Genomic DNA, 26,458 nt, shown 5'->3' on the forward strand with positions numbered 1-26,458 from the left:
AGTGTAGTGCGTCCTCTTCACAGTGTTCAGCTAAAGCTATCTGTAAAAGGTTGGTGGTGTTTTCCTGATCCTATCACTACCGCAAGCAGCTACATTATTTACACGTTAGTGTAGTGCGACCTCTGCACAGTGTTCAGCTAAAGCTACAAGTTAGTGTAGTGCACAGTGTTCAGCTAAAGCTACAAGTTAGTGTAGTGCGTCCTCCTCACAGTGTTCAGCTAAAGCTACAAGTTAGTGTAGTGCGACCTCTGCACAGTGTTCAGCTAAAGCTACAAGTTAGTGTAGTGCGTCCTCCTCACAGTGTTCAGCTAAAGCTACAAGTTAGTGAAGTGCGACCTCTGCACAGTGTTCAGCTAAAGCTACAAGTTAGTGTAGTGTGTCCTCTGAACAGTGTTCATCTAAAGCTACAAGTTAGTGTAGTGCACAGTGTTCAGCTAAAGCTACAAGTTAGTGTAGTGCGTCCTCCTCACAGTGTTCAGCTAAAGCTACAAGTTAGTGTGGTGCGACCTCTGCACACTGTTCAGCTAAAGCTACAAGTTAGTGTAGTGCGTCCTCCTCACAGTGTTCAGCTAAAGCTACAAGTTAGTGTAGTGCGTCCTCCTCACAGTGTTCAGCTAAAGCTACAAGTTAGTGTAGTGCGACCTCTGCACAGTGTTCAGCTAAAGCTACAAGTTAGTGTAGTGCGTACTCTTCACAGTGTTCAGCTAAAGCTACAAGTTAGTGAAGTGCGTCCTCCTCACAGTGTTCAGCTAAAGCTACAAGTTAGTGTAGTGCGACCTCTGCACAGTGTTCAGCTAAAGCTACAAGTTAGTGTAGTGCGGCCTCCTCACAGTGTTCAGCTAAAGCTACAAGTTAGTGTAATGCGTCCTCCTCACAGTGTTCAGCTAAAGCTACAAGTTAGTGTAGTGCGACCTCTGCACAGTGTTCAGCTAAAGCTACAAGTTAGTGTAGTGCGTCTTCCTTACACTGTTCAGCTAAAGCTGCAAGTTAGTGTAGTGCGACCTCTGCACAGTGTTCAGCTAAAGCTACAAGTTAGTGTAGTGCGTCCTCCTCACAGTGTTCAGCTAAAGCTACAAGTTAGTGTAGTGCGACCTCTGCACAGTGTTCAGCTAAAGCTACCTGTAGAAGGTTGGTGTTGTTTTCCTGATCCTATCACTACTGCAGGCAGCTACATTATTTTAACGTTAGTGTAGTGCGTCCTCTTCACAGTGTTCAGCTAAAGCTATCTGTAAAAGGTTGGTGGTGTTTTCCTAATCCTATCACTACCGCAGGCAGCTACATTATTTACACGTTAGTTTAGTGCGACCTCTGCACAGTGTTCAGCTAAAGCTACAAGTTAGTGTAGTGCACAGTGTTCAGCTAAAGCTACAAGTTAGTGTAGTGCGTCCTCCTCACAGTGTTCAGCTAAAGCTACAAGTTAGTGTAGTGCGACCTCTGCACAGTGTTCAGCTAAAGCTACAAGTTAGTGTAGTGTGTCCTCTGAACAGTGTTCAGCTAAAGCTACAAGTTAGTGTAGTGCGTCCTCTGAACAGTGTTCAGCTAAAGCTACAAGTTCGTAAAGTGCGACCTCTGCACGGTGTTCAGCTAAAGCTACAAGTTAGTGTAGTGTGTCCTCTGAACAGTGTTCATCTAGAGCTACAAGTTAGTGTAGTGCACAGTGTTCAGCTAAAGCTACAAGTTAGTGTAGTGCGTCCTCCTCACAGTGTTCAGCTAAAGCTACAAGTTAGTGTAGTGCGACCTCTGCACAGTGTTCAGCTAAAGCTACAAGTTAGTGTAGTGCGTACTCTTCACAGTGTTCAGCTAAAGCTACAAATTAGTGAAGTGCGTCTTCCTCACAGTGTTCAGCTAAAGCTACAAGTTAGTGTAGTGCGACCTCTGCACAGTGTTCAGCTAAAGCTACAAGTTAGTGTAGTGCGGCCTCCTCACAGTGTTCAGCTAAAGCTACAAGTTAGTGTAATGCGTCCTCCTCACAGTGTTCAGCTAAAGCTACAAGTTAGTGTAGTGCGACCTCTGCACAGTGTTCAGCTAAAGCTACAAGTTAGTGTAGTGCGTCTTCCTTACAGTGTTCAGCTAAAGCTACAAGTTAGTGTAGTGCGACCTCTGCACAGTGTTCAGCTAAAGCTACAAGTTAGTGTAGTGCGTCCTCCTCACAGTGTTCAGCTAAAGCTACAAGTTAGTGTAGTGCGACCTCTGCACAGTGTTCAGCTAAAGCTACAAGTTAGTGTAGTGCGGCCTCCTCACAGTGTTCAGCTAAAGCTTCAAGTTAGTGTAATGCGTCCTCCTCACAGTGTTCAGCTAAAGCTACAAGTTAGTGTAGTGCGACCTCTGCACAGTGTTCAGCTAAAGCTACAAGTTAGTGTAGTGCGTCTTCCTTAGAGTGTTCAGCTAAAGCTACAAGTTAGTGTTGTGCGACCTCTGCACAGTGTTCAGCTAAAGCTACAAGTTAGTGTAGTGCGTCCTCCTCACAGTGTTCAGCTAAAGCTACAAGTTAGTGTAGTGCGACCTCTGCACAGTGTTCAGCTAAAGCTACCTGTAGAAGGTTGGTGTTGTTTTCCTGATCCTATCACTACTGCAGGCAGCTACATTATTTTAACGTTAGTGTAGTGCGTCCTCTTCACAGTGTTCAGCTAAAGCTATCTGTAAAAGGTTGGTGGTGTTTTCCTAATCCTATCACTACCGCAGGCAGCTACATTATTTACACGTTAGTTTAGTGCGACCTCTGCACAGTGTTCAGCTAAAGCTACAAGTTAGTGTAGTGCACAGTGTTCAGCTAAAGCTACAAGTTAGTGTAGTGCGTCCTCCTCACAGTGTTCAGCTAAAGCTACAAGTTAGTGTAGTGCGACCTCTGCACAGTGTTCAGCTAAAGCTACAAGTTAGTGTAGTGTGTCCTCTGAACAGTGTTCAGCTAAAGCTACAAGTTAGTGTAGTGCGTCCTCTGAACAGTGTTCAGCTAAAGCTACAAGTTCGTAAAGTGCGACCTCTGCACGGTGTTCAGCTAAAGCTACAAGTTAGTGTAGTGTGTCCTCTGAACAGTGTTCATCTAGAGCTACAAGTTAGTGTAGTGCACAGTGTTCAGCTAAAGCTACAAGTTAGTGTAGTGCGTCCTCCTCACAGTGTTCAGCTAAAGCTACAAGTTAGTGTAGTGCGACCTCTGCACAGTGTTCAGCTAAAGCTACAAGTTAGTGTAGTGCGTACTCTTCACAGTGTTCAGCTAAAGCTACAAATTAGTGAAGTGCGTCTTCCTCACAGTGTTCAGCTAAAGCTACAAGTTAGTGTAGTGCGACCTCTGCACAGTGTTCAGCTAAAGCTACAAGTTAGTGTAGTGCGGCCTCCTCACAGTGTTCAGCTAAAGCTACAAGTTAGTGTAATGCGTCCTCCTCACAGTGTTCAGCTAAAGCTACAAGTTAGTGTAGTGCGACCTCTGCACAGTGTTCAGCTAAAGCTACAAGTTAGTGTAGTGCGTCTTCCTTACAGTGTTCAGCTAAAGCTACAAGTTAGTGTAGTGCGACCTCTGCACAGTGTTCAGCTAAAGCTACAAGTTAGTGTAGTGCGTCCTCCTCACAGTGTTCAGCTAAAGCTACAAGTTAGTGTAGTGCGACCTCTGCACAGTGTTCAGCTAAAGCTACAAGTTAGTGTAGTGCGGCCTCCTCACAGTGTTCAGCTAAAGCTTCAAGTTAGTGTAATGCGTCCTCCTCACAGTGTTCAGCTAAAGCTACAAGTTAGTGTAGTGCGACCTCTGCACAGTGTTCAGCTAAAGCTACAAGTTAGTGTAGTGCGTCTTCCTTAGAGTGTTCAGCTAAAGCTACAAGTTAGTGTTGTGCGACCTCTGCACAGTGTTCAGCTAAAGCTACAAGTTAGTGTAGTGCGTCCTCCTCACAGTGTTCAGCTAAAGCTACAAGTTAGTGTAGTGCGACCTCTGCACAGTGTTCAGCTAAAGCTACCTGTAGAAGGTTGGTGTTGTTTTCCTGATCCTATCAGTACCGCAGGCAGCTACATTATTTTAACATTAGTGTAGTGCGTCCTCTTCACAGTGTTCAGCTAAAGCTATCTGTAAAAGGCTGGTGGTGTTTTCCTAATCCTATCACTACCGCAGGCAGCTACATTATTTACACGTTAGTGTAGTGCGACCTCTGCACAGTGTTCAGCTAAAGCTACAAGTTAGTGTAGTGCACAGTGTTCACCTAAAGCTACAAGTTAGTGTAGTGCGTCCTCCTCACAGTGTTCAGCTAAAGCTACAAGTTAGTGTAGTGCGACCTCTGCACAGTGTTCAGCTAAAGCTACAAGTTAGTGTAGTGCGTCCTCTGAACAGTGTTCAGCTAAAGCTACAAGTTAGTGTAGTGCGTCCTCCTCACAGTGTTCAGCTAAAGCTACAAGTTAGTGAAGTGCGACCTCTGCACAGTGTTCAGCTAAAGCTACAAGTTAGTGTAGTGCATCCTCCTCAGAGTGTTCAGCTAAAGCTATCTGTAGAAGGTTGGTGGTGTTTTCCTGATCCTATCACTGCATCGCAGGCAGCTACATTATTTACACGTTAGTGTAGTGTGACCTCTGCACAGTGTTCAGCTAAAGCTACCTGTAGAAGGTTGGTGGTGTTTTCCTGATCCTATCATTACCGTAGGCAGCTACATTATTTACACGTTAGTCTAGTGCAACCTCTGCAGTGTTCAGCTAAAGCTACCTGTAGAAGGTTGGTAGAGTTTTCTTGATCCTATCACTACCGCAGGCAGCTACATTATTTTAACGTTGGTGTAGTAGTGCGTCCTCTGCACAGTGTTCAGCTAAAGCTACAAGTTAGTGTAGTGCGACCTCTGCACAGTGTTCATCTAAAGCTACCTGTAGAAGATTGGTGGTGTTCTCATACTACAGGCAGGCAGTTGATTTTGCTAGCTGCAGTATCAGTATATATATATATATACAGTATATATATATATATATATATATATATATATATATCCCAGCTTAGTGCAGCTACATCTCACTGCAGGCCATTAGTATGTCTGCAAGGCCAACAAGGAGAGGCAGACAGTCACAAGCCTATAAAAGAGGGCAAGCAGTCTCTGTGCCTAGAGGCAACAGTGCTGGTCATGGAGACGGTGCATCCTCATCAGCACGTGGCCGTGGGACATGCTTGGCCTTTTTTTCGGCAGCTGGCTGTGCTGAGCCGCAACATGCGGAAGACTTGGTCGAGTGGATGACCAAGCCGTCCTCATCCTCCTCATCCTCTCTCACCCATGCTCAGGGTACTTTGTCTGGCAAAGCAGCTGCCAACGCGGCCTCTTCCCTCGGCTCAATGGCATCAGTGACTCCTTCCCTAGCCCCACCATGTCTTCCTGAGGAGTCCCTTGAACTGTTTGACCACAGTGTTGGGTACATGCTCCAGGAGGATGCCCAGCGTTTAGAAGGCTCTGATGATGATACTGAGCTAGATGAAGCCAGTAACGTGAGCACGGACAGAGGAGGTGCCCAAGAAGGACAGCAATCTGGCAGTCATGTTCCCCCTGCTGCAGCATACTGCCAGGTTTGATCCAGTGATGAAGAGGGAGGGGATGATGAGGTCACTGACTAGGGATGAGCCGAACACCCCCCTGTTCGGTTCGCACCAGAACATGCGAACAGGAAAAAAGTTCGTTCGAACATGCGAACACCGTTAAAGTCTATGGGACACGAACATGAATAATCAAAAGTGCTAATTTTAAAGGCTTATATGCAAGTTATTGTCATAAAAAGTGTTTGGGGACCTGGGTCCTGCCCCAGGGGACATGGATCAATGCAAAAAAAAGTTTTAAAAACGGCCGTTTTTTCAGGAGCAGTGATTTTAATAATGCTTAAAGTCAAACAATAAAAGTGTAATATCCCTTTAAATTTCGTACCTGGGGGGTGTCTATAGTATGCCTGTAAAGGGGCGCATGTTTCCTGTGTTTAGAACAGTCTGACAGCAAAATGACATTTTGAAGGAAAAAACTCATTTAAAACTACCCGCGGCTATTGCATTGCCGACAATACACATAGAAGTTCATTGATAAAAACGGCATGGGAATTCCCCAAAGGGGAACCCCGAACCAAAATTTAAAAAAAAAAATGACGTGGGAGTCCTCCTAAATTCCATACCAGGCCCTTCAGGTCTGGTATGGATATTAAGGGGAACCCCGGCCAAAAAAAAAAAAAAAATGGCGTGGGGTCCCCCCAAAAATCCATACCAGACCCTTATCTGAGCACGCAACCTGGCAGGCCACAGGAAAAGAGGGGGGGACGAGAGTGCGGCCCCCCCTCCCTCCTGAACCGTACCAGGCCACATGCCCTCAACATTGGGAGGGTGCTTTGGGGTAGCCCCCCAAAACACCTTGTCCCCATGTTGATGAGGACAAGGGCCTCATCCCCACAACCCTGGCCGGTGGTTGTGGGGGTCTGCGGGCGGGGGCTTATCGGAATCTGGAAGCCCCCTTTAACAAGGTGACCCCCAGATCCCGGCCCCCCCCCTGTGTGAAATAGTAAGGGGGTACATAAGTACCCCTACCATTTCACGAAAAAAGTGTCAAAAATGTTAAAAATGACAAGAGACAGTTTTTGACAATTCCTTTATTTAAATGCTTCTTCTTTCTTCTATCTTCCTTCATCTTCTGGTTCTTCTGGTTCTTCTGGCTCTTCTGGTTCTTCCTCCGGCGTTCTCGTCCAGCATCTCCTCCGCTGCGTCTTCTGTCTTCTTTTCCTCGGGCCGCTCCGCCACCATGGCATGGGGGGAGGCTCCCGCTCTTCTCTTCTTCTTTTCTTCTCTTCTTCTCTTCTTCATTTTCTTCTCCGGGCCGCTCCGCAATCCATGCTGGCATGGAGGGAGGCTCCCTCTGTGTGACGGCGCTCCTCGTCTGACAGTTCTTAAATAACGGGGGGCGGGGCCACCTGGTGACCCCGCCCCCCTCTGACGCACGGTGACTTGACGGGACTTCCCTGTGGCATTCCCCGTGACGTCACAGGGAAGTCCCGTCAAGTCACCGTGCGTCAGAGGGAGGCGAGGTCACCGGGTGGCCCCGCCCCCCCGTTATTTAAGAACTGTCAGACGAGGAGCGCCGTCACACAGCGGGAGCCTCCCTCCATGCCAGCATGGATTGCGGAGCGGCCCGGAGAAGAAAATGAAGAAGAGAAGAAGAGAAGAAAAGAAGAAGAGAAGAGCGGGAGCCTCCCCCCCATGCCATGGGTGCGGAGCGGCCCGAGGAGAAGAAGATAGAAGACGCCGCGGAGGAGATGCTGGACGAGAACGCCGGAGGAAGAACCAGAAGAGCCAGAAGAACCAGAAGATGAAGGAAGATAGAAGAAAGAAGAAGCATTTAAATAAAGGAATTGTCAAAAACGGTCTCTTGTCATTTTTAACATTTTTGACACTTTTTTCGTGAAATGGTAGGGGTACTTATGTACCCCCTTACTATTTCACACAGGGGGGGGGCCGGGATCTGGGGGTCACCTTGTTAAAGGGGGCTTCCAGATTCCGATAAGCCCCCGCCCGCAGACCCCCACAACCACCGGCCAGGGTTGTGGGGATGAGGCCCTTGTCCTCATCAACATGGGGACAAGGTGTTTTGGGGGGCTACCCCAAAGCACCCTCCCAATGTTGAGGGCATGTGGCCTGGTACGGTTCAGGAGGGAGGGGGGGCCGCACTCTCGTCCCCCCCTCTTTTCCTGCGGCCTGCCAGGTTGCGTGCTCGGATAAGGGTCTGGTATGGATTTTTGGGGGGACCCCACGCCGTTTTATTTTTTTTTTTGGCGCGGGGTTCCCCTTAAAATCCATACCAGACCTGAAGGGTCTGGTATGGAATTTAGGGGGAACCCCACGTCATTTTTTTTTTTTAATTTTGGCCGGGGTTCCCCTTTGGGGAATTCCCATGCCATTTTTATCAATGAACTTCTATGTGTATTGTCGGCAATGCAATAGCCGCGGGTAGTTTTAAATGAGTTTTTTCCTTCAAAATGTCATTTTGCTGTCAGACTGTTCTAAACACAGGAAACATGCGCCCCTTTACAGGCACACTATAGACACCCCCCAGGTACGAAATTTAAAGGGATATTACACTTTTATTGATTGACTTTAAGCATTATTAAAATCACTGCTCCTGAAAAAACGTCCGTTTTTAAAACTTTTTTTTGCATTGATCCATGTCCCCTGGGGCAGGACCCAGGTCCCCAAACACTTTTTATGACAATAACTTGCATATTAGCCTTTAAAATTAGCACATTTGATTTCTCCCATAGACTTTTAAAGGGTGTTCCGCGGCATTCGAATTTGCCGCGAACACCCCAAATTGTTCGCAGTTCGGTGAACTTGCGAACAGCCAATGTTCGAGTCGAACATGAGTTCGACTCGAACTCGAAGCTCATCCCTATCACTGACTTAACGTGGGTGCCTGATAGGAGAGAGGAGGAGGAGGAGGCACATCACCAACGAGGCAGGATGCCCTCCAGGGGCCAGCCTAATGGCAGCACACTAAGTGCATCACACCGCAAAGCTCCGCATGTGCAGGGCGCTGCTGTCTCTGCGCGTTATTCCAAAAGCTCTTTGGTGTGGGCCTTTTTTGAGACGAGTCCATCAGATCGCACCGCTGCTATTTGCAACATATGTCTCAAGCATATCTCGCGTGGCCAAAACATCTCCCGCTTGGGCACCACATGCTTGACCAGACATATATTGACTTACCATGCAGTTAGTTGGCAAGCGTATCTAAAAGACCCACACCAAAGAACAAAGAGGACCTCTCCTTGCTCCTCGTCAGCTGAGATCTCCAACCCCACTATACCTTCAGTCCTCTCTGAGACCTGCACTGAGAGGAATGAAGGTGTAGAATTAGGTGTGTCACAGCCAAGTACTTGTGGGCAATCTGCTTTCGTTACACCGATGTCAGATTGTACCAGGCAAATTTCCCTGCAGCAGCTGCTGCACCGCCAAAAGAAGTTCGCTCCCAGCCATCCACATGCCCAGCGGTTGAATGCTAGCTTGGCAAAATTGCTAGCACTTCCACTGCTACCTTTTCAGTTGGTAGACTCTGCCCCTTTCCATGAGTTTGTGGAATGTGCAGTTCCTCAGTGGCAGGTACCCAAACGCCACTTTTTCTCACGGAAGGCGATTCCGGCTCTCTACCGGCATGTGGAAGGCAATGTCCATGCCTCGCTGGACAGGGCGGCCAGCGGTAAGGTGGATATTACCGCTGACTCGTGGTCCAGCAGGCATGGACAGGGACGTTACCTAAGTTTCACGGCGCATTGGGTGACTCTGCTGGCAGCTGGGAAGGATGCAGGACAAGGTGCATTAGTGTTGGAGGTTGTTCCGCCACCACGCCTCCAAAATGCCACTACTAATAATTCTGACACACCTCTCTCCTCCACCCCCTCCTCTTCTTCTTCCTCCATGGCCTTTTCCTGTGCTTTGTCCTCGGAACCAGCAGTGCTCCGTAGGCGTTCAAGGGGCTACGCAAGTATGCAGGCCAAAAGATGCCATGCGGTGCTTGAGCTGGTGTGCTTGGGAGATAGGAGCCACACTGGGGCAGAGGTTCTGTCAGCTCTGCAGGGGCAGGTTCAGAGGTGGTTGACGCCACGCCAACTTAAGGCAGGAATGGTGGTTTGCGACAATGGCACCAACCTCCTCTCTGCCCTCCGACAGGGACAACTGACTCATGTGCCCTGTTTGGCTCACGTCCTTAACTTGGTGGTGCAGCGGTTCTTGGGCAGGTACCCGGGCTTACAGGATGTCCTGAGGCAGGCCAGGAAAGTCTGTGTGCATTTCCGCCAGTCATATAATGCCAGTACTTGGCTGGCAGACCTCCAAAAGGAATTTAACCTGCCCAAGAACCGCCTAATCTGTGACATGCCCAACAGGTGGAACTCAACGTTGGCCATGCTGCAGCGGCTGCACACGCAGCAGAGGGCCATCAATGAGTACCTGTGCGACTATGGCACCAGGACAGGGTCAGGGGAGCTTGTTTTTTTTTTCCCCATGCCAGTGGGCCATGATCAGGGATGCATGCACTGTCCTGTCACCATTTGAGGATGCCACGAGGATGCCACGAGGATGGTGAGCAGTGACAGTGCATGCATCAGTGACACTGTCCCCCTTGTCCACCTGTTGGAGCACACACTGCATGGAATAATGGACAGGGCACTTGAGGCAGAACAGAGGCAGGAAGAGGAGGGCTTCCTTAGCTCTCAAGGCCCCCTTTATCTAGATAATGTTCCTGCGAGCCCGCCGATTACACAGGAATAGGACAAGGCCTGGCACTCAGCATCAGCAGCAGTCTTTAAGGGATCATTTACAGTCCCAAGAAACACATGGACTTGTACGTTGTTGGGAGGAGGTGGCTGCGGATCATGTCATCCTTAGTGACCCAGAGGACTCCAGACCAAATGCCTCAGCAAACCTACGCTGCATGGCCTCCCTGATCCTGCAAAGCCTGCGGAAGGATCCTCATATTCGTGGTATCAAGGAGAAGGAACAATACTGGCTGGCAACCCTCCTTGATCCACGTTACAAGGGAAGGTTGCGGACCTTATCTTGCCATCACAGAAGGAGCAGAGGATGAAACTTCTTCGGTAGGCCTTGCAGAAAGGTCTGTGCAACGCGTTCCCAGAGACTGGGAGGTTACAAACACCTGTTTCTGGACAACGTGTTGCTGAGGCTTCGGTCAGTCAAAGAAGGAGCAGTGGAGAAGGTGGCCGTCTCACACAGGAAGAGGAGGAGGAGGATTGTGTCAGTATGGAGGTGGAGCCTGGCACTCGGCATCAGCAGCAGTCTTTAAGGGATCATTTACAGTCCCAAGAAATACATGGACTTGTACGTGGCTGGGAGGAGGTGGCTGCAGATCATGTCAACCTTAGTAAACTAGGGGACTCCGGACCGAATGCCTCAGCAAACCTACGTTGAATGGCCTCCCTGATCCTGCAAAGCCTGCGGAAGGATCCTCATATTCGTGGTATCAAGGAGAAGAAACAATACTGGCTGGCAACCCTCCTTGATCCACGTTACAAGGGTAAGGTTGCGGACCTTATCTTGCCGTTGCAGAGGGAGCAGAGGATGAAACATCTTCGGGAGGCCTTGCAGAAAGGTCTGTGCAACGTGTTCCCAGAGACTGGGAGGTTACAAACTCCTGTTTCTGGACAACGTGTTGCTGAGGCTTCGGTTAGTCAAAGAAGGAGTGGTGGAGAAGGTGGCCGTCTGACCAATGCGTTCAGACAATTTTTTAGTCCGCAGCCCCAAGGTATGATCGGTTCCAGCAACCATCGCCAGCGTCTGTTTTACATGGTGCAGGAATACCTAGGGGCAAGATATGACTTGGACACCTTTCCCACCGAAAATCCTCTGGGTTACTGGGTCTTGAGGATGGATCACTGGCCAGAGCTTGCACAGTATGCAATTGAGCATCACAGGGTGCGTCTGTCCACCGACTTGGTCGATCGACTGACCTTCATAAATATGAATCAGTCTTGGATCACCACCAGCTACCAAGCACCTGATGCTGATGTAACCGAATACATTTTTTTGAAATGTCAGATCCCTTTAAAGACTGCCTATGCTGATGCTGAGTGACTATCCTGTTATACTGAGTAATTATCCTCTTCCTACTCAATGATCATGATGATAGCTTGTAAGAACATTTTTGGTTCTGGGCGCCGCCAGTCCCGCCACCAGTGCTTAAGGCCCAATTTTTCAGCCCCTGTTTAACAGGGGCATGTAATTACAATTTTTCACGCAATTCTTTGCAGCAGGGCTAGTTCCTGCGCTCCAACTAGAGTATCTGTGAGGGGTTGCAGTGTTGTGGCACCAGCACCAGTGCCTAGGGCCCAATTTTTCAGCCCCTGTTTAACAGGGGCGTGTAATTACAATTTTTGATGCAATCCTTTGCAGCAGGGCTAGTTCCTGCGCTCCAACTAGAGTATCTTTGAGGTGTTGCAGTGTTGTGGCACCAGCACCAGTGCCTAAGGCCCAATTTTTCAGCCCCTGTTCAACAGGGGCATGTAATTAGAATTCTTGATCTAATATTTCACAGCAGGGCCCGTTTCTGCGCCCACCAAGAGTATCTGTGAGGACTTACAGTGTTGTGGCACCAGCACCACCACCACCACCAAAGGCCCAATTTTTCTGCCCCTGTTCAACAGGGGCATGTAATTACAATTCTTGATCTAATATTTCACAGCAGGGCCTGTTTCTGCGCCCACCAAGGGTATCTGTGAGGACTTACAGTGTTGTGGCACCACCACCACCACCAAAGGCCCAATTTTTCTGCCCCTGTTCAACAGGGGCATGTAATAACAATTCTTGATCTAATATTTCATAGCAGGGCCCATTTCTGCGCCCACCAAGAGTGTCTGTGAGGACTTACAGTGTTGTGGCACCAGCACCACCACCAAAGGCCCAATTTTTCTGCCCCTGTTCAACAGGGGCATGTAATTACAATTCTTGATCTAATATTTCACAGCAGGGCCCGTTTCTGTGTCCACCAAGAGTATCTGTGAGGACTTACAGTGTTATGGCACCAGCACCACCACCACCACCACCAAAGGCCCAATTTTTCTGCCCCTGTTCAACAGGGGCATGTAATTACAATTTTTGATCTAATTTTTCACAGCAGGGCCCGTTTCTGCACCCAACAAGAGTATCTGTGAGGACTTACAGTGTTGTGGCACCAGCACCACCACCAAAGGCCCAATTTTTCTGCCCCTGATCAACAGGGGCATGTAATTACAATTCTTGATATATCACAGCAGGGCCCTGTGAGGGCTTACAGTGTTGTGGCTACAACAACAACCTAAGGCCCAAATTTCTGCTGAGTTTATAGGGCAGGCCCCTACTTTCAAACATCCAACTTACAAACGACTCCTACTTGCAAACGGAAGGAGACAACAGGAAGTGAGATGAAATCTACCCCTAGGAAGGGAAATTCTCTCCTGTAAGAGTTAATATGGGAAAAACTTTTCTCCTTTCCACTGATGCTTTATCACCAATCCTTGTTTCACAAAAACCCCCAAATTTTCAAAAAACATTTGTCATTGGGACAAAAAGTAAGGTGAAATCTTCTGAAGAGGAGCACAGACAGCAAAACAAATGTCACAGGGGTGATAACCCTTCCCTATGTTTTCCAAAAAGCTTAAAATAGATTTTTTGGCTGGAGCTAAACACTTTAAAAATGTACCAGTTCAAAATTACAAACAGATTCTACTTAACAACAAACCTACAGTCCCTGTCTTGTTTGCACCGCCTGTATACTGCTGTTCAGAGTACAGAGCCTGTATACTGCTGTTCAGAGTATATAGGGCCTGGGGGCCCCACACCTTTCCTTGTTCAATTTGGGTGCGGGGTTCCCCTTAATATCAAGACCCAAAGGGCCTGATAATGGACTGGGGGGTACCCATGCCGTTTGTCTCACTGATTTTCATCCATATTGCCAGGACCCGACATTACATTAAAGCCGCAAGCAGTTTTAAATGACTTTTTTTCCTTTAAAAATTACATTTTGTGCAGGGACTGTTCTAAGCACGGGAAACACGCGCCACTTTACAGGCATACTATAGACACCCCCAGGTACGATATTTAATGGAATATTTCCCTTTTTTTTTTTTACTTCAAGCATCATTAAAATCACTGCTCCCGAAAAAACTGCCTTTTTAAAAGTTTTTTTTGCATTAATACATGTCCCCTGGGGCAGGACCCGGGTCCCCAAACCCTTTTTAGGACAATACCATGCAAATTAGCCTTTAAAATGAGCACTTTTGATTTCGAACGTTTGAGTCCCATAGACGTCAATGGGGGTTCTTACGTTCGTGCGAATTTTCGGTCCGTACGCAGGTTCTGGTGCGAACCGAACCGGGGGGGGTGTTCGGCTCATCCCTATTCCTAATATAACGCCATACAACTTCCACACTGCAGGCTTTTCGTATTAGACCTCCAGCCGTGTCACACCACCCCAGAGACAAAACCATTCCCGCAGTGCCACCATTACCATCATTCAGTTAACCCGTGTTAACTGAATACACTGTGGGCCCATACCACCGATGGGTCCCCCACACTTCCATCTCATAGGTTACTTGCCACCATCAAAGACCACCACCGCCACTGCTAACAAGGGTAACCACTTACCCTTGGGAGCCCCCGCACACTCTCAAAGCCCACTGTATCCCTACAGTCCCAGAGACCAAAAATCAATGCCCACTGCTGACAGTTGAACCCCATCCCTTCTGAGATACAGCCCAACGTCAATTCGCTATGGCGGATCACCAAGCCCCCATTCCGAACCACGAAACAGCTCACCATCTTATTAACCTTAATGCGGGCTTTATTTAGTTTATCCACCGACCTCGCCAGTCGCCAATTCGTCCTGGCTACAATGTCTGACCAGACGATCAACATGTCAGGGAAGGTCGTCCGGATCCGAAGGAAATCAAATTCAATGTCCTTAATAAGCACCCCAATGCACAACCCCCAAAATCGTTCCCCCCTCAATGTGGAAAACCAAAACGTCCGGAGGCCTGTCCAGCAAGGCAATGCACCTCTGGCAGAACCGTAAAGAGCCCCAAGTCCCAGTTACTCACCGGGCCGGACATCCAGACTGATCTGCCATTGTAGTCCGTCAAGAAGGTATCCCACACCCTCAAATCCTTGCGATGCTCCCTGGTAATTCAAATGAAATGAGTGGGGGATCGGACCCCCGCAGTTGCTGCTGACAGCCGTTGGCAAAACAACCCGGCCATGGGAATAATGCGGCATGCAAAGTTCAACTTTCCTAATAAAGATTGCAGCTGCCTCAGCTGAATCTTCCGTAGCCCCAGAATCCCCTGAATCTCCAACTTCAGTGTACCCAACTTCACCTCTGGTAATCGACACTCCATAGCTTCAGAGTCAATGACAATGCCCAAAAAGCTAAGAGCGGTGGTCGGGCCCTCTGTCTTGTCCTCTGCCAATGGGATCCCAAATGCGTCCGCCATGTGTTGCAGTGTGGATAGCAACACTGCACACACGGTAGACGACCGTGGACCCACACAAAGAAAATCATCCAGGTAATGAATTATGGAATTCGGCCCGGAAACGTCCCTAACCACCCATTCTACAAAGGAGCTGAATGTTTCGAACAATGTGCACGAAATGGAGGAACCAATGGACAAGCACCGATCAACATAAAATTCCCCTTGCCAACAGCACCCCAAAAGCCAAAAGCTGTCCGGATGAACCGGGAGCAAGCGGAAAGCCGGTCTGATATCTGCTTTTGCCATCAGTGCCCCCTTACCACAGCGATGAACCCAGCCCACTGCCGCATCAAAGGACGTGTATGAGCCTAAACTTGGTGGGCTCCTTTTTGGGCACCACTCCTAAAGGGCAAATCACCAACTCTTCCATAGGCCGATCACTGAAAGGCCCCACCATGCAGCCTAGCGCCACTTCCCTACCCAATTTTTTCCCCACTACCCTGGGATGGAGCAAAGCCGAACACAAATTCTTAGATGCCGGCAGGATGGCCGATCAAGAGCAAGGGATAAAGAAACCCTCGGCAAATCCCTCCCTCATCAGCCTAGCGGCCTCCCGATCAGGATACCTATTTAGAAAAATTTGCATCCTTTCCACCCTCACCCTTTTGTTGCTAAAATCCCAGCCTCATCCCTTGCCTTTTTTGAAACAGCGTGAGACGGGATGGGATCCCCTGCAGCCGGAGCACTCGAGTTTAAAACGACATGCTCCCCCAAACTTGCAGGTTCCCTCATTGTACTGCCAGCAGACACCTCATTTTTTGGAGGCCGGCTGTCCTGGAAAAAACTGATTTGGGGCCCTCGCCGACGACATCAGCTTCATCCAGAGGCTAATGACCTTGTGATCCTATCTTAGGGACGACGGACGGCCCTGCGCTGTCTGAACTGTTCGTCATACCGCCGCCAGGCCGAACCTCTGTAGACTCTGTAAGCTTCCCCCACCACGTCTGTGTAACAGAAAAGTGCCAAACAGTGTTTGGGGTTCTTTTCGCTTATCACGCTTTCCATAATGGCAAACGCCTGCAGCCAATTTGTGAACATGCGCGGGATCAAACTGTATCTCAGTTTTTCCTCATCCTCCTTCTTGCTATCATCTTGTTTAACCCTGTCCAAATTAAACTTCTCCAGGGGCAATAGCGAAAATATCTCCACGTACTCACCCTTCACTATCTTGTCTCTCCATGCGAGAGCCTAACGGGCCCTCAAAACAGACTTATACCTCGCATTTTTGCTGCATCTGCAATGTGAACAACATCTGTCCTGCCCCCACTTTCCTGCGATGTACCAGATTTTTCCCCCTCCAGAGCCGTTGGCAGCCCAGGAGCCGTGGACCAAGTCAAAGCCGCGGCGCTATGAAGCTCCATGATAACTGCTAAAGGGTAGGTGACTGACCCAGGGGCCCCTTGCAGCCGATGGAGATCCGCCACTCTGCGGCACCCATGCCGCCGCCCGGTCCCTACCACAAACTGTTGTACCAAGCCCTGTAATCCCTCCAGTAAAGCTTGAAGACGCGTGTCAGACCCCCCTGGGGTGGATATCGATTCTGCCGTCCGGGGGGGCCCCCACTGCGGCCACAAGGGGCTGTGTCACCCATTGTGTGCCCCTTGAACCCCCTGCAACCATTACAGTATTCCCGACAACCCCTGCATAGTGTTAGGCTTATACATAGAAGACAGACATCGTGACTTACCAGGCTGACTAGGGGAGGGCGTCCCCGCCGCCATCACTCTCGAATCCACTGTTGCCTGACTCTCCTGGGCATCCTCCACTTCTGACCCAGACAGCTCCCCTTCTGATCGTTCGCCCGACGGCTCCTGGACCTCCTGATCGCTTACCGCTGGGGACACCAGTCTGGACACCATGCTGACCTGTCTCTGCTGGCCCTATCTCCTGACGTTGGCTCCGCCCCCCGTTGTTCCTTTTGTGTGTCTTGTGCACTGGCCACTGCTGGCGTGTCCCTGTGGATGGCGCCATTTTGCCCTCGCAGCCCAGCGGTGTGAAGCTCCGCCGGCTGAGGCCGGAGAGGGCCCGGCGGCCGTGGCAGTTTGTCTCCATCGCTGGGACCTCCCCCTGGCTGTGACATCCAGCAAGGGGGTGTCAGTCAGTCTATGCTGACCCGGCCGCGCGGGCGGGGGTAATGTGCGCGCTGAAGTCCCGTCCACGAAGCTCCGCCGGTGACAAGGATTCCGCCCGGCTCAGCTAAAACTGGCTGACGTTTTGCTGGGGGACCAGACGGGTCCCGGTCCGGGGGGCTCCTGCTGTGGCGCGAAGCTCTGGGGGAGGCTCCTGGAGAAAAACGCTCCAGAGGCCGTGACCTCCGAGCGCGCGGGAAGTCCTCCCCCTTGCTGCCGACCCTGATGCCTGCTCAGAAAAGAGGGGGGCCAATTGGCTCTGCAGCCATTCAGGGCCCTTGGAGGCGGCAGCCGTCCGCAGCTGAGCCAAAAGCCGATCGATGTCCACCATCGCTGAGCAGGGAGAGGAGCTGCAAACTGTTCCTCTGACAAGATACCCTGCAGTGATGCCTGTGTCACCCCCCTTGCTCCTTAAATAAACTAAACCCCACCTATTCCACTTTCTCCTCCAATCATTAAACCCCCACCTTTTCTCTATTTTGTTAACCCATGCTGTTCCCTTATCACCTTGTCATGCCAGCCCTCTGCTAGTTCTTTTCATTCCCTCGCTCCAGGCCTCTCTTTATTGGGGGTTATTATCTAAAGCTCCGTTCACACTTTTCCTGTGTCCGGTGCCCTAAAGTTTCATTGAACCCACACCCAAACAGTGAAATCAGTCTGTATATGCAGTAAAGCATGCTTGTGGAACCTAAGGGGTTAATCCTCTGCAGTGTGCAAAAAGATTGTTTGATTCTGTCTTCTCTGATCCCCCCCCTTCTTCCACACTCCCCAATCCATCTCCTGGTAGTACAGAGCCTTGGGGGCGCTCTGCACATGCTCAGTTTGGTGTGTATTGCTTGAGAGTTTTTTTTTTTTCTTGGGAGGGTGCATGTGATTGGCACAGGGCCAATCAGCACTGTCCAGACAGAGGGTCAGGGATTATGCAGCCTCATAGGACAGTCAGAGTAGAATAAAACTCCTCCTACAAGCTTTAACCAGACACTGATAGAGGTCACAAGACTGCTATATACTGCTGATGAGAAAAGGTATTTAGCAGTTTATATTTACTAAAATTTTACTAAAATAATTGCATTCCCATGTTCTGTGTACTATGGGAGCAGTGGCTGCCTATAATGCAGGTCACAGGGGTGCCGCCCCCCATCAATGCGTCCAGCCCCCTAATCTACATGCGGGGTGCCGGACACATGTATTCCAATGGGTTTTTTTTTTGAAGCACGTGATTAGAGCCTGAGGCTCTAATAGGCTTGAAAAAAGGGTGGGCATGGGGTGCAGAGCACTGTGCCCGAGCACACCGATTTGTGTAACAATAGCAAATGAATATTCACTATTGTCTTACTGATTCCCCTCCTGGCCAATCAGGAAGAGGGTCCTGAGACCCGTAACCCGATTGGCTGAATGGGGAGGCAATCTGATTGGCCGCCTAGGAGGAGGAGGGAGAAGACGCACGGCGTGATGCCTGGGAGGAGGAAACGCAGAGGAAGCTATCGCCCGATGCCCAGAAGAGCGCTGTCTGCAACTTAGATGGGGTAAGTGCGGGGCCGACCTATTGGGGGGGGGGGGGGGGTGGGAGGCGCGGGTGACCACCAGCCACCACTGTGTGGGAGACCAGATATAGTAAATGCAGAGTCCTGGTTTTAGTTACACTTTAATGTGCATTGCAAGAACTTCCAATGCACCAGCAGGGGCAGGCACACATTGGCTTCTCAGTAAAAAACGCACGTTTACTGGCGGTGGGAGTCCAGGATGTAGATGTTGGCCCTGGATGATGCCTGAATAAAGACAGTGCCATCCTTGTTTAGAGAAAAGTTGATGAAAGCATTGTTGGGTGGGGAAGGGAGTAGACTGTGATCTCTGTATCTGGAAATGTTACACCTACACATTATTAGGCATCATGCATGCACTTAACATAAAACATACAGTATATCTGATACTATGTGCACGATAGGGCCCACTTTAAAGTGATTGTAAAGGCTGAAGGTTTTTTACCATCATGCATTCTATGCTTGAAGGTTAAAAAAAAAACCTTCTGTGTGCAGCAGCCCCTCTACTACTTACGTGAATCCCCTCTTGATTCCAGCAATGTGCACGAGAGTCTCTGCTGTCCCAGGACCCCCTCTCCTCATTGGCTAAGACAGCAGTGGCAGCCATTGGCTGCCACTGCTGTCAGTCACAGCCAGTGAGCCAATGAGGAGAGAGCGGGTAGCGGGTCTGAGAGCCTCGGCTCTACTGGTCTTATGGACGCACAGAGCAGGGCTCGAGAGTGAGCACCCAGCAGTAGGGATGAGCTTCGAGTTCGAGTCGAACTCATGTTCGACTCGAACATTGGCTGTTCGCAAATTCGAATGCCGCGGAACACCCTTTAAAAGTCTATGGGAGAAATCAAAAGTGCTAATTTTAAAGGCTAATATGCAAGTTATTGTCATAAAAAGTGTTTGGGGACCTGGGTCCTGCCCCAGGGGACATGGATCAATGCAAAAAAAAGTTTTAAAAATGGCCGTTTTTTCAGGAGCAGTGATTTTAATAATGCTTAAAGTCAAACAATAAAAGTGTAATATCCCTTTAAATTTCATACCTGGGGGGTGTCTATAGTATGCCTATAAAGGGGCGCATGTTTCCTGTGTTTAGAACAGTCTGACAGCAAAATGACATTTTGAAGGAAAAAACTCATTTAAAACTACCCGCGGCTATTGCATTGCCGACAATACACATAGAAGTTCATTGATAAAAACGGCATGGGAATTCCCCAAAGGGGAACCCCGAACCAAAATTAAAAAAAAAAAATGACGTGGGAGTCCCCCTAAATTCCATACCAGGCCCTTCAGGTCTGGTATGGATATTAAGGGGAACCCCGGCCAAAATTTAAAAAAAAAAAATGACGTGGGGTTCCCCCTAAATTCCATACCAGACCCTTCAGGTCTGGTATGGATTTTAAGGGGAACCCCGTGCCAAAAAAAAAAAAAAAACGGCGTGGGGTCCCCCCAAAAATCCATACCAGACCCTTATCCGAGCACGCAACCTGGCAGGCCGCAGGAAAAGAGGGGGGGACGAGAGTGCGGCCCCTCCCCTCCTGAACCATACCAGGCCACATGCCCTCAACATTGGGAGGGTGCTTTGGGGTAGCCCCCCAAAACACCTTGTCCCCATGTTGATGAGGACAAGGGCCTCATCCCCACAACCCTGGCCGGTGGTTGTGGGGGTCTGCGGGCGGGGGGCTTATCGGAATCTGGAAGCCCCCTTTAACAAGGGGACCCCCAGATCCCGGCCCCCCCCCTGTGTGAAATGGTAAGGGGGTACAAAAGTACCCCTACCATTTCACTAAAAAACTGTCAAAAATGTTAAAAATGACAAGAGACAGTTTTTGACAATTCCTTTATTTAAATACTTCTTCTTTCTTCTATCTTCCTTCATCTTCTGGTTCTTCTGGTTCTTCTGGCTCTTCTGGTTCTTCCTCCGGCGTTCTCGTCCAGCATCTCCTCCGTGGCGTCTTCTATCTTCTTCTCCTCGGGCCGCTCCGCACCCATGGCATGGGGGGAGGCTCCCGCTCTTCTCTTCTTCTTCTCTTCTTCTTTTCTTCTCTTCTTCATTTTCTTCTCCGGGCCGCTCCTCACACATGCTAGCATGGCGGGAGGCTCCCGCTGTGTGACGGTGCTCCTCGTCTGACAGTTCTTAAATAACGGGGGGCGGGGCCACCCGGTGACCCCGCCCCCCTCTGACGCACGGTGACTTGACGGGACTTCCCCGTGACGTCACGGGGAATGCCACAGGGAAGTCCCGTCATGTCCCGTGCGTCAGAGGGGGGCGGGGTCACCGGGTGGCCCCGCCCCCCGTTATTTAAGAACTGTCAGACGAGGAGCGCCGTCACACAGCGGGAGCCTCCCTTCATGCCAGCATGGATGCGGAACGGCCCGGAGAAGAAAATGAAGAAGAGAAGAAGAGAAGAAGAGAAGAAGATGAAGAAGAAGAGAAGAGCGGGAGCCTCCCCCCATGCCATGTGTGCGGAGCGGCCCGAGGAGAAGAAGATAGAAGACGCCACAGAGGAGATGCTGGACGAGAACGCCGGAGGAAGAACCAGAAGAGCCAGAAGAACCAGAAGATGAAGGAAGATAGAAGAAAGAAGAAGTATTTAAATAAAGGAATTGTCAAAAACTGTCTCTTGTCATTTTTAACATTTTTGACAGTTTTTTAGTGAAATGGTAGGGGTACTTTTGTACCCCCTTACCATTTCACACAGGGGGGGGGCCGGGATCTGGGGGTCCCCTTATTAAAGGGGGCTTCCAGATTCCGATAAGCCCCCCGCCCGCAGACCCCCACAACCACCGGCCAGGGTTGTGGGGATGAGGCCCTTGTCCTCATCAACATGGGGACAAGGTGTTTTGGGGGGCTACCCCAAAGCACCCTCCCAATGTTGAGGGCATGTGGCCTGGTACGGTTCAGGAGGGGGGGGGCCGCACTCTCGTCCCCCCCTCTTTTCCTGCGGCCTGCCAGGTTGCGTGCTCGGATAAGGGTCTGGTATGGATTTTTGGGGGGACCCCACGCCGTTTTTTTTTTTTTTTTGGCGCGGGGTTCCCCTTAAAATCCATACCAGACCTGAAGGGTCTGGTATGGAATTTAGGGGGAACCCCACGTCATTTTTTTTTTTTAATTTTGGCCGGGGTTCCCCTTAATATCCATACCAGACCTGAAGGGCCTGGTATGGAATTTAGGGGGACTCCCACGTCATTTTTTTTTTTTTATTTTGGTTCGGGGTTTCCCTTTGGGGAATTCCCATGCCGTTTTTATCAATGAACTTCTATGTGTATTGTCGGCAATGCAATAGCCGCGGGTAGTTTTAAATGAGTTTTTTCCTTCAAAATGTCATTTTGCTGTCAGACTGTTCTAAACACAGGAAACATGCGCCCCTTTATAGGCATACTATAGACACCCCCCAGGTACGAAATTTAAAAGGATATTACACTTTTATTGTTTGACTTTAAGCATTATTAAAATCACTGCTCCTGAAAAAACGGCCGTTTTTAAAACTTTTTTTTGCATTGATCCATGTCCCCTGGGGCAGGACCCAGGTCCCCAAACACTTTTTATGACAATAACTTGCATATTAGCCTTTAAAATTAGCACTTTTGATTATTCATGTTCGTGTCCCATAGACTTTAACGGTGTTCGCGTGTTCGAACAAACTTTTTTCCTGTTCGCATGTTCTGGTGCGAACCGAACAGGGGGGTGTTCGGCTCATCCCTACCCAGCAGTACCCCTGTAGCAAGCGGCTTGCTACTGCGGGCACTGGTCAAGGGGGAGGAGCTCCAGCGGGGGACTTGAGAAGAAGAGGAGGATCCGGGCTGCTCCGTGCAAAACCACTGCACAGAGCAGGTAAGTCTAACATGTTTGTTTTTTTAAAGCCAAACCTTTAATACTACTTTAAGCAACTTTGGAAGACCATAAGGCTTGCGTTGTTTCTGTCAATGTTTTAGAGAACTTTTATTAATTTTTCAGATGGAAAGACGGGATACCAAGTCATCCGATCTTGGGCTCCTGTAAACAAATGTAACATCGCTGGTTCCGTGACTACGACTCACATCAATTTATGGATGGGTATAAGTTGCTGTGATGGAGATGGCTGTACCCCATCAATACCAGCTAGTAAGTAAATCTACCCTTTCTACTCCATTGTCATGGTACAGAACAAGGATATTTCCATTGGATATTTCCTTATTTCCTTATCAATCACTTGAGTTCTGGGTACTGGCTAAATCCACAATGACATCTTGTAGATCCCCATGAAGAAAAAAAAATGTGTGTGTGTGTGTGTATATATATATATATATATATATATATATATATATCTCAATCGCTATTGAACAGCTTTGGGATGAGTTGGAACATTGATAGCGAGCCAGGTCTTCTCATGCAACATCAGTACCTGACCTCACAAAAACTCTTTTGCCTGAATTGGCACGAAATTCACTGGCACACTCCAAAATTGTGTGGAAAATCTTCCTAGAAGGAGTGGAGGCTGTAACAGCTAGAGATGAGCCGAATATACACTATATTGTCAAAAGTATTGGGATGCCTGCCTTTACACGGACATATGAACTTTAATGGCATCCCAGTCATAGTCCGTAGGGTTCAATATTGAGTTGGCCCACCCTTTGCAGCTTAAAATAGCTTCATCTTTTCTGGGAAGGCTGTCCACAAGGTTTAGGAGTGTGTCTATGGGAATATTTGACCATTCTTCCAGAAGCACATTTGTGAGGTCAGGCACTGATGTGGATGAGAAGGCCTGGCTCAGAGTCTCCTCTCTAATTGATTCCAAAGGTGTTCTATCAGGTTGAGGTCAGGACTCTGTGCAGGCCAGTCAAGTTCCTCCACCCCAAACTCGCTTATCCATGTCTTTATGGGCCTTGCTTTGTGCACTGGTCCAAATTATTTGGTGGAGGGGGGATTATGGTGTGGGGTTGTTTTTCTGACCCCAAAGCACCTTGTCCCCACGTTAATGGGGACAAGGGCCTCATCCCCACAACCCTTGCCCGGTGGTTGTGGGGGTATGCAGGCGGGGGGCTTATTGAAAACTGGAAGCCCCCTTTAACAAGGGGACCCCCAGATCAGTGTTGCCAACCTACCAGACTGAAATTCACAGACACGAAACTGAAAATTTACTGGCAGAGCAAAGTTTTTACTGGCATTTTGTAAAAGTTACAGAATTAGTTTTCAGTGCAAATCTTAGTACTTAAGCTACAAACAAGTACAATATGCAGTTAGTACAGTGGTTTAGGACAGATATTAAGTTAAAAAAAAACATATTTCTTACGTTATTTTAGATATAGTAAGGGCGGGTTATTAAAACCCATCAGATTTTGTCACATATCTCACCACTGGAGATATTTCCCCTTAATTTCTGTTCCATAGCCACCACAGAAAGTGAGGGGAAATCCCAGGTAGACACCAGAATCACAAGAATTTATGTCCCCAATTCTAAAGACCTCCTGTCTCCATCCCTCCTTCATCTCCTGTCTCCATCCCTCCTTCACCCCATGTCTCCTTCATCTCCTGTCTCCATCCCTCCCTCCATCACCTCCTGTCTCCATACCACCCTCTTTTGCAGGTCCCTCCAACCTCTTCACCCTCCATCACTTCCATCCATCCCTTCTTTTATCTTTCCACAACTCCATCCTTTTATCTTTTGCTCCATTCCTCCCTCCATCATACTGTCCATCCAACAATCCTCGTGCCTTATATCCCTCCACCTTTTCTATCCTCCTTCACTTCCATCCCTCTATTATTCTGTCTCTCCCTCTTTCTTTCCATAACTCCATCCCTCCACCCTTTGCTCCATCACTCCATTTCTCTGTCTCGCTCACATCCCTCCATGCCTTGCTCTATCCCATCATCCATCTCTCTGTCACCCAATCTATACCTCCATTCTTTAGGGCTCTTTCACACAGTAATGTCCGTTTTCACGGACTCCGCTTGCACAGCAGAGATCGATCCGTTGATCCCCGCTGAGCCGGCAGATGCCACTTACGTCTCCACTGACTGTGCAGAGATGGGCCTGTCAGATCTCCGCTCTCCTCTATGGGGGGATCGGATGAAAATGGATCAGCCTGTCCGTTTCCCCCCGATCCGATCCGCCAGACGGATGGAGAATAGGTTTTCCATCTGTCTGAATTTGGTGGAGCGGATCAGATGTCAGCGGGCATGTCATCTCTGATATCCGTCGCTCCATAGAGATGCATGGAGCGTGCGTTCAGGTCCACCTGAAAAACTGACAGGCGGATCTGAACGGTCCCCATGTGTGAAAGGGGCCTAACTTACTCCTCACGGTTTCCATCTCTCTGTCCATCCACCTCCCCCATTTCTCCACTACTCTGTCTTTCCGTTATAAACAGATAAAAATAGTCCAGTGCGCTTCCACACCAAATTTTCCTCACTACTTACTAAAAAATCAATGAATAATAAACACCTTAAGACCATCAAGCACAATAAATAATCAAATATATAAATGATCATAGATTTTAAAAACACACTATACAAAACCAGCCAGCATGCTGGGATTTGTAGTGCCACACAGCCTGACACATGAGGTGGTCATGCAGGAGAGGAGGCTGTGCCTGGTGAGCAGGTAATGGGTAGGGACAGGGAGGTGTAATAGAGATTTGGGGGAGATCTCAGAAAACATGCTCCCTTTAGAAGCAAAGCAGTTCACTTCACACGCAAAAACTATCGAGTGTAACAGCATGAGACAGGAGCCTGCTACACAGAGCCCATCCTCTCCCCTCTCCCCCTCCTCACTAAGATAAGCCACCGACAGGACTGTCTGCATGTTGCTCAGATAGCTTACCTTAGGCTAAGCTCCATCCTCCACTGCAGACTGTCTCCACTCCTCCCCATCCTCCTCCTCCCAGCATTTCCTTTGAGGAACTCAAATACGCGTGCTGGGAAAAGGGGAGGGTACAAGTAGCTTTACTTACTCAGAGTCAGGTAGATCATCGGGAGACTCTCGGTCTCCGCTGGCTCCAGCCAGGAACTGCACATGCGCAGTCGAGCCGAGAGCGTCACTGGCTGAAAGCAAATATTTTTCACTGGCAGGCTTCTCTCTTTACAGGCTTTAGCGGGCACTGAAAAATTGCCCAGTTTTTATGGGCTGCCCGTAAAAACACAGGCGGTTGGCAACACTGCCCCAGATCCCGGCCTCCCCCCATGTGAATTGGTAATGGGGTACACTGTACCCCTACCATTTCACAAAAAAAAGTGTCAAAAATGGTAAAATAGACAAGAGACAGCTTGGGACAAGTCCTCTATTAAAAAAATAAAAATGTCCCGCGGTGTAAATTCACGCCGCCCGAAGGACCAAAAAAAACAAAAACAAAGGGGGTTTGCGGCACTTTAAATGAGAATTATGTGACTATAATCTCCATCCCTATTAATGAGAAAAAAAGGGTGTTTTGGAACTTTGAATGAGGAGTGCATGAAAGGACTCAGGGACATGACCACGTAATATAGATGTGTTTATTTGTATAAAACACCCAGCAGAGCATGCGATTTAAAGTACACACATAATAGTAAACATGTAAAAAGCATGATGCAAGAAACTATAAAACATAGTAAAACGACTTATTCCTCGCATTGCTAGAAAATCCTCTCACGAGTGGAAACATTAAAACCGAGGTGGGTCCTAAAGTAGAATCATGTCAATCTGTGTATGGCTGACACGTTTCATGGCTTAATTGCCAATCTTAGGGGCGGATGCATAATAAAGTTAAATCTGCAGAGGGACATAAATATAGTGTGTAAATTCGGACATACCACCCAAAGACTAGAATACACTGTCATGGAGATGAACGTACTCC

General features: G+C 48.8%; 1 protein-coding gene across 1 annotated transcript in view; it reads left to right on the plus strand.

Moving 5' to 3' along the window:
- Window positions 1-26,458, plus strand: part of LOC141110421 (uncharacterized) — a 366,841-nt gene that overhangs the window by 77,217 nt on the left and 263,166 nt on the right. Inside the window, exon 7 of the mRNA XM_073601766.1 lies at window positions 22,605-22,751. Coding sequence (XP_073457867.1) covers window positions 22,605-22,751 — 147 coding nt within the window. The remainder of the gene's footprint in view (window positions 1-22,604; window positions 22,752-26,458) is intronic.

The sequence above is a fragment of the Aquarana catesbeiana genome, linkage group LG10, assembly GCF_042186555.1.
Source record: "Aquarana catesbeiana isolate 2022-GZ linkage group LG10, ASM4218655v1, whole genome shotgun sequence".
Taxonomy (NCBI): Eukaryota; Metazoa; Chordata; class Amphibia; order Anura; family Ranidae; genus Aquarana; species Aquarana catesbeiana.